At 37.4% G+C, this 8993-nt stretch overlaps 1 protein-coding gene across 1 annotated transcript; it reads left to right on the forward strand.

The window, feature by feature from the left end:
• Window positions 1-7466: 7466 nt before the first annotated feature.
• Window positions 7467-8782, forward strand: LOC122084713 (F-box/LRR-repeat protein 7-like). The gene is made up of 2 exons (XM_042653155.1): window positions 7467-8042; window positions 8175-8782. The coding sequence occupies exons 1-2, from the start codon at window positions 7597-7599 to the stop codon at window positions 8305-8307; spliced, it is 579 nt and encodes a 192-aa protein (XP_042509089.1). The 5' UTR covers window positions 7467-7596; the 3' UTR covers window positions 8308-8782.
• Window positions 8783-8993: the final 211 nt, after the last annotated feature.

Raw genomic sequence — 8993 nt, forward strand, 5'->3', positions numbered from 1 at the left:
GGGGGGAACTCTGGAGTGTGTGGAGAGGGGTATGGCTATCCAAATCAATAATCAATCTGTAAAGCTGAATCAATTCCTATTTTGGAGGTGTGGTGAAAGGGAGTAGAATGAGAACAGGTGAAGATAAACCAAAGCAAACCAAAAAATTTCAGCTTCTTTTAATTTAGGAAGGAACACCCTCACGCGTTGCTGACCATTTAATCCCTGTCTTTACATCTCAGCCATTCGATCTATGTGCTATGACAAAACCATTCTCCACTGCAGTTAGATACTCTTAGATTGCCGTTTCCCTTAAAAATTTCATGGTTTCCAGCTAGTGATTTTAAAATCTTTTGGTTTTGTTATCTTCGGCCTCTCCCTCACAAGTCCCAACCATAGTAAGTTTGGGAACGGCAATGATATGGAATCGGATACGTACAGCAATCGAATGGTCAGATGGTAATAATATATTTGAAAAAAACAGATGTAATAAAATGTGAATGACAATGATACGGCATATGTTTAATACGACCCCTTTGTAAGCTAAAATATAAATATATGTATTTACCATGAAACATATAGTACTTAGGATTTAAAGTAAAAGGAGAACTTAAACACAATCTTTATGCTTGGTTGAAATAAATATTAGGGCAAATAAGTATATAAGGAGTATTTCTAATCCTACATCCCTCTCTCGGTTGGGATTGTGATTGGGAAGGGATTTTGATTTTTTTAATTTTAAAAATAAAAAATATTATTTGTTGCGGCTAAAAATCATCCTAAGCTACCTATGGAACCTACACAAAGGAGAAAACAAAAGCCTGACGAGGACTTTTTGATACCTAAGTCAAATCTCTTTGCAAATAGAAATTCTAATAAGAATGGAAAAAGTGTCTAATCCCCTTAAACCCTGAAAGGGTGACCCACCTAGGTATATATATATATATATATACTAGTAAAAGGACATGTGCAAATGCACGTGGTTGAGAGAGAGAAAGATGTATTTCAATCATATATGATATCCATAGAAGCAATTAGTAATTTAAGATGACTATTAAATTTCAAATAATGATAGACAATTACAACATATTTTTGGACAATCAATGGGAAGAGAGAGGCCTCTCTTTAGTAAAATGTATCTCTGTCTCTCTCTAAGAGATTTAGTTATAAGCTATGGAGGATCGGTTCTTTAGTTTAGGAACCTTGAATGCGGATGAAAACAACCTTGGAGTCTCCAAAGAGGGAACGACATTGACGCCCTTTCCTTTTAAGCGTTTTCTATAGCCTTAGTTATAACCAAAGAAATCGGGAGTTCAGAAGCTTATTAACAGTAATGGAATCACAATCACCAATTCCATTATTGTGTAATCAAAAATGATTTTCTTATAAGGTTCATAAAAATAGATTTATGTAAGAGAGAATATCACAAAAATAGAAGATCAATTGAACATGATTGAAAGACCAATAGAACATATTAATTCTTGGTATTAATGGTTTGCTTGATAGTCTCAACTCTTTCTTTCATAGATTCCTTTACTTGGCAATTTGGGGTCACTTTGTTACAGATATCCAATGCTGAAGGGATCTCTTTTTAGCCATTTATTTTTTTCAGACAGATCTAAAGGTGATCACATGCATCCAGTAGAAAAAGTTTGTCCATTAGGAATTATTAGAGCATCTAATATAAGTCCTATATGCTCAATTGAATGTCCAATTAAGCAATGGTTGTTGGGAACTTGGGACTCAAAGAGAAGTAAGAGTTGGTCGGATTACATGAAAATAAAATAAGGGATAGAATTGGAGATATCTTTGAATCTGAGATCCAACAAACTCTAAAGTGAAACCTGAGTAATTGCAACTCTCAAATACTCAAAATATACAATTTAACAGCATCCAGAAACCAAATTGATACTGTAGTCACTATTACTTTTTTAAAACCAAAACCCCACCAATCCCATATAAGAAACAGAACTCATGAGGATCACATTATTGAAAGAATTTCTCAACATTTGCGAAAGAAAAATAACAACGTAAATATCAAAACCTACAAAGCAAAAAATCCTCAAAATAAGAATGAGAGAAGCAACGAATCAAAATCCAACCAATGGTGAGAGCCTTGATTGTCCCAGCGTGCCTTCATCTGAAATCCTTAAAGACTTCTTTAACCGATCGAGGATTATGAAGCCCTAAGCTTCTTTCATACCTGAGACAAGTTAGAGGGTTAACCCAACATTACATACGATAAACCCATAAATGAAGAAAATCAAATATTTAAAAAGTATGGATTAAAAAACAAAATGAGATTTTAAAAGAAAAAAAATTTAGAAGATAAGAAGTGCATTATAGGATCAAGGAGTGAAGACGAATATCTTAAATTAAATCAATGGATAGGAAAAGAAAAAAACTAAAGAACTGTATAAGAAACCTTACAATAGCTTACTTGGAGCCAAAGGAATAACAGAGAAAGGGAGCTCTTGGAGCTCTCTTAGAGCAGATTGTGAGCTTTGGGATAGAAGACCAAAGAGGAGACACAACTCTCTGATTTTGTTACCTAATAAAAGGAAGAGAAGAGAGAATATTTTATTTACTAATAAATAAGATAAGAGACGTAATAAATACATGGAGGGAGAGAGATTCTATTTCCTAATGAAGGAGAAGGAAGAGGGAAGAGGGAAGAGTTTCTTTACTAATAAATAGGATAAGAGAAAGATTGGATGGAAATATTCTGAGCTATTGTTGTTAGGGACAAAAAATTGAGAAATCCTGAGATATTGTAATTGATTTTTTTGTCATTCTCTGTGGTATATATAAGGAGGGATTTCATGCAATACAAACCTTTAAAGTCGATGAAAGATCATTGAAAGATACCGTTTTTATGCAATAAATCTCTCCATAATTTTGTGCCTATTTTTTTAATCCATTTAATACGTTATAATTATAATTAATGACACCCATTTTTCCTCCACGTTTAGAGAGAGTTAGTGAGAGAAAAAGAATTATAGAGAGAAAATACCCCTTTCCTCCACGTTTGGATTTTGTAAGGGATGGAATGAGAGATTTTAGGAGCGGTTTTTTTTTTTATGGTATATCTCTCTCTATATTTACCTTTTTAATATTTCCATAATTATTTATAATTCTCTTTATGGAGAATCTCCCTCCATTGTGCTCCACCTTTTTTTCAAAGAGGATGAAAGAGAGAGAGAGAGAGAGAGAGAGAGAGAGAGAGATTTAAGGAGGAATATTATATGCCTTTTTTTAATCCTTAAAAAATATTATATGCCTTTTTTTTTAATCCTTTTTAATATTTAATTAACTATTATTCTCTCCTTTCTCCTACACGTTTAGAGAGAAAGAGAGAGAAAAAAAATAGAAAATTATGGAGAGTTTATTATTATTAATATTTTTTTTGGTATAACTCTCTCCATAATTGTTTATTCCATACCCATTTTCCATAATTCTCTCTATTTCTCTCCCCACTCCCCCCTCCCCTTTCTCCTCCATGTTTAGAGGAAGAGAGTGAGAATTATAGAGTTTATTATTATTATTTGTTTCATCTTCCATTTTGAGAGGTGAGAGGATGAGTGGGTTTAGGGTTTATAATTATATGCTTTTTTAATACTTAATAATAATTACAATTATATGCCTTTTTAAAACTCCACTCTCCTCCTTTCTCCTCCACGTTTAGAGAGGCAGAGAGTGAGAATTATAGAATTTCTTATTATTATTTGATTTATCTTCCATTTTTAGGGGTGAGAGGATGAGTGGGTTTAGGGTTTATAATTATATATGCCTTTTTAATACTTAATAATTATAATTATATGCATTTTTAATGCTCCACTCTCCCCCTTTCTCCTCCACGTTTAGAGAGAGAGAGAGAGAGAGAGAGAGAATTATAGAGAGTTTATTATGATATTTGTTTCATATTCCATTTTGAGGGGTTTTTGGTCATTTGGGGATTTTTTCTGGTGTTTTTTGTTCATTTGGGAATTTTTTTTGATAGATGTAAATGGTTTTTTAGTCATTTTGAAAAAGTATATCAAAAACAAAGAGTACGTACTTTTATATAGTAGTATGATATATATATATAGAGAGAGAGAGAGAGAGTCCCGATTTGGTAGGCTTTCTGGCGTTGGTAGGAGTCTATTCATAGTAAGAATTGAATTAGGAGAGCGAATTGGGAGGATGTCCTAATTATGGAAGCTCCACGTACCCCATGTATCCCGGGAGCTTTTCTTCCTTTTAGGGAGGATTTGGAGTCCTCTTGAGAATCTTTTCTTGATTAGGACAGGTCTGGTCCTTGCTTGAAAGCCACGTATTGGATTATGAATGTTTTATGAGGGGTGTATTCTGATGGGGAATCCCACAAGCATCAAGTACCGAGCGACCTGAATTCAGTGGCTCGATTGACGATCGGCTTATCCAAACGACCAGGATTCAGTGACTTGGTGGCCTGCCCACTTATCTTGGCACCTGATTGTGGGCTACTTATTTCTAGGTGGAAACACTTGTTTCTTCCATATTTTGGACCTTAGCTCCATAAAACAATATGCTACTGTTGAAACACGGAAGAATTCAAATCTTAGATCAAAACACTAAACGGTTATTGGCAAGTTGTTCGATCGTGATTTCGGTGCACTCCCGAGCTACTAGTTATAGTTTGGTTGTGCGACTAATTTGTCGTTCATGTTAATCGGCTGAGCTTCATCCGACCTAGGTAGCAGTCATCGATCGGGAATGTATCTCGGTTGGGGCTAGAAGGTTCGTATGGGTTCTAAGTGAGGCCATTTCTGCTTGCACATGCCTCCTCGCTTGGGTCGGGTGACTAGTTTCCAATGGTAGCATATTTTGCCATAACAATGTTAAAATGAATAATATGAAAAATACGGATAAAAAAATATGTGTTTAATGCGGCATCCCTTAAAAATCGTGATTTTTAAAATTTGACATTTATATGTTAGAAAACGCGTGGCAGCCAAGAAAGTGGCAAAAACTATGGGATTTGGCTCCTCTCTATAGAGCCTAATAAAAATGGCAGTCGGGACAAACCCCCGTAAAGCAAGCGGTACTTTTGCAGGACCAATGGGCGATAATGGGCATGCCAACACATGAACCCATAACCAGCCAACTTGAGTGGTGATGGGTTGATGGCATTTTCACCACTAGGCTACCAACCCCATTGGTCCAACCACCATTTTTAAGAAAAAAAGGCCGGCGGTGAGGACCACATCTTCATTCCATGGGTTCCACATCAGTGCCTGGCCAATGGGGGAGCATACATAGATATCCACCCAGGTGACTTATGCGTTATTTTGTGGCACCCTATGAGAGGGCGTAGGGAGCACGACCGGTTAGGGAAAAAAAAGGCCGTTACATTACATCTCAACAGACTCAACCCTCGGCAAGATGTGTCCAAGTCCAATGTTTAAAATTCCAAGGAAGCTTCATATCTTATCTGTAACGAAAGTTGATGTGGCAAACCCAGTGGTCCAAAGTATGAAAGAATCTTTCTGTACTTTTTGCCATGTGTAACAAGTAGTGTGGTGTCAATTAGGCTCTGTACTGTAACATTCTAAAAAATGGGTTCTGATGTTTTTTTATTTTTTTGAAACAGAAATGAGGTAAAACCTGTATGGAAGCCCAGTTCAATTTCTTATTTTTTTTAAATGAACCGGGCACTTATGAGACTTTTGAATCCATTTTTTGGAGTATAAAATACTTGCTTTTCACTTTTAGAATTCATTCTGAGCAAAAGGCGCCGAAATATGTATCACTTATAAGTTATGAAGGGTAAATGGGAAAATTACCCTCAAAACATAACTTTGTTATGTTTCAAGGAACCCTAACCCCATTTTCACTTGCAGGAGGCGAGAGGCGAGAAGCTCTGCTCGGTACAAATTTTCTTGTCTACCATCTTCAAGGTAAACGAAGATCTCTCTCTCTCTTTCTCTTTCTCGTTCTTTTTTTTTCCCGCCTCTGCAAGACTGCAACTCTCCACGCCACTCTTCAAACTTGAAACTGACTTAGAACACCTCCATTTTCCGCCATTGTTTCACCTCTATCTACTCCGTCGCTCTTCCTGCTAACAGCGAAGAAGTACAAAGGAAGGTAAGGATTCAAATTAACTTCTTCTCCTTCTTCCCGTCTAATCTCTCGTCCCTGCCCCCTCCGCCTATGTTTCCAAGAAATCGATTCTTTGATTCCTGTTATTATTAAAGTTTAAGCTCACATTCAATTCGATGTATTGGCGACTTCCTGTAACGATCTTCGAATTTGATTAGCCAAGATGGAGGGGGACGGAGATTATTCCGACGAAGAAGATTACTTGTCGACTCCAGATTCGGACATGAGCGTTAGCGATGAAGGTATCAACGGAGATTATTCCGACGAAGAAGATTACTGTCGACTCCAGATTCGGACATGAGCGTTAGCCAACGGAGATTATTCCGACGAAGAAGATTACTCGTCGACTCCAGATTCGGACATGAGCGTTAGCGATGAAGGTATCTCATTAGTATATTACTTTTCTTGTAAAGAAGTTTAATTTATCGGAAAAAAAGAGCATAAAGAAAGGGATAAATCTTTGAAAGATTGGTCGGATTGTAAGATAGAAACAGAGAGGTATCATCATCTTCTGTCTATGTAGGTGGAAGTTCTCCTCCTGAACCTCCGGCGGCAGAGGAAGTGAGGGAATGCATTGATTGGGACCAAGAGAACAGTGACTTTCTAGAGAAACTATTAGAAGAAGAAGATGAACCGGAGGATAAAGGAAAAGTTGTGATCGAAATTAGTGACAATAATGATGTTTCTGATCGGGACCAAGAGAACCTTGACCTTCTAGAGAAACCATTAGAAGAAGATGAACCGGAGGCTAAAGGAAAAGATGTGATCGAAATTTGTGACGACAATGATGTTGTTGATATGGAAATATTCTTATTTGTCTCATTCAACTTAAGTTATTTGGGTAATAATGATTTTTATAACTTAGAATTTATTAAAAATCATTGATTATTCTTAGATTTTATTTAAAAATCACAACTTTGACACCCATGGTGAAGATGGCACTTTATGTAAATATTGGTTTCTAACAGAAACGATTCTGTCAAGTACGAACCATATATGTTTCTGTTTCTTTCAGGTTACAAAATCAATTTTTTTTTGCGATTACCATACAACATTTAAGATGCAGAATCACTCTAAAAAAATAGAAATGCAAAAAAATGTGCTAACCCCAAAATCATGTTAAAAAAACAGAATCGTTACAGTACAAAGCCTTATTGTATCTGATTTTTTTTTTGGAAAAAAGTGTATCTGACATGAGCATACAAGTAGTGTGGTTTCATATGGAACAGGAACCGAAACCAAAACCAAAACCAAAACCAAAACCATTGAGACAAAGTTGGTTCCTGTTATTATTATTTATTGGTTATTTATTTTTATTTTCTTAAGTTAAACAAGCTTGAGACTTGAGAGGCAAGAAATTGAGACGTTTTGGATAGGTTCCATGAAGATGAAGTTCCATTTCTATCCCTACATTTAGAACTTGTCATAAAAAGTGGGATCACCCCTAGCGGAGAGCAGAGAGAGCTGCACTGGAATGCAGACTATGCAGAAGAGAGGATGGAAGAAGAGGGAGAGGAGATGCCATGGGATGCTTTGCCCGAAGGTCTACTGATCAACATATTCTGCAGAACTACAATTAGAGATCGGATAGGGAGCCTATCTCTGGTTTGCCGCTCATGGCAACAGGCCTCCCAAGACCCTCTTTACTGGCAGTCGATGATCGCCGTCGACTCCGATGAATACGATTCAACAGACAACGCCTTCGTGAAGGAGAGCAACGAACCCAACTCCTGCCATGATTTTTTCGTCAACCCTTTTGATATTGACGATGGCTTAGATAACTTGGGTGTGCTGCGACTCCGAACTCTAATCCAACGGTCGATAGCCGGAAAACGAAGAAGAGCCAAGCTCAACTCTATCTATCTCTCACCTTTCCTCGCCAAATCTGGTGTTGGTGGCGGCCCTCGCAACGACGATGAAATCCTCTATCTCATTGCCGACTGGTCTATTTATTAACTCTTACTGTTACTCATTGGGAGCTGTTTAATTTTCTCATCTTTGATTCACTCCATCAAACCAATTTGTTTCTGTATTGATGTTTACTCTTTTTAACTTTTCCCCCCCATTTTTTGTAGTTGCCCGAACGTGAAACACCTCTCTTTCGATGGATCCTACAATGCATCGGAGGACGCCGTTTTGAATATCATCCGTAGCTGTAAGAGGCTACAACTCATTGACTTCTCTGATTCCCCCTATGTTACAGAATAAGTACTGGAAGAGCTGGGCGGCAACAACTGCCCATGTTTCCGAGGGATCAGGAGGTCGGGAACGATTAGCAGCTTTCAAGCAAGCGCCATTGCCAGAAACTTACCAAGACTGAGGCTCCTGAACCTGTCCAACACCGATCTCACTGATGGTGGTTTGTCTACCATACTATCTATCTGGTTGTCTTTGTCTTGAGTATCTGGATGTTAGGGGGTGCAATTTCCTGAGACTTGGTTTCCATATGATAGAAAGAGCTACAGCGCAGATCATTGAATTTCTTTATGATCCTGATGAAGGTTATTATGATGATTCTGGAGATTGGTTCGAGTTTGATCGTAGCGATTCAATACACTGGTAATATGTAGTTTTTGAGAATCTCTTTATACTCGTAATGCAGGTCATGTCTATGATTCTCGACTCTTTTTATGTTTCCGGTTATGTTAATTAAATTTCCTGACTGAAATGGATGCTTTTCTAATGGATCTTGTTCCCATAACATGCTATTAATGGGGCAGGCCGAGAGGAAGAATGGGGTTGGGGCATGAGGATTTCCAGCGGAGGGTGGGGGGCCGTGGGACGGGACTGGGCGGGTAACCATGGCTCCAACAAGAAAATTTTGCATCACTTCTCAACTCACACGATACAATCCTATCGTCTATCTAATGTGATGCGATACTACTTACCTCTGG

The sequence above is a fragment of the Macadamia integrifolia genome, chromosome 7 (genome assembly GCF_013358625.1).
Source record: "Macadamia integrifolia cultivar HAES 741 chromosome 7, SCU_Mint_v3, whole genome shotgun sequence".
Lineage (NCBI taxonomy): Eukaryota > Viridiplantae > Streptophyta > Magnoliopsida > Proteales > Proteaceae > Macadamia > Macadamia integrifolia.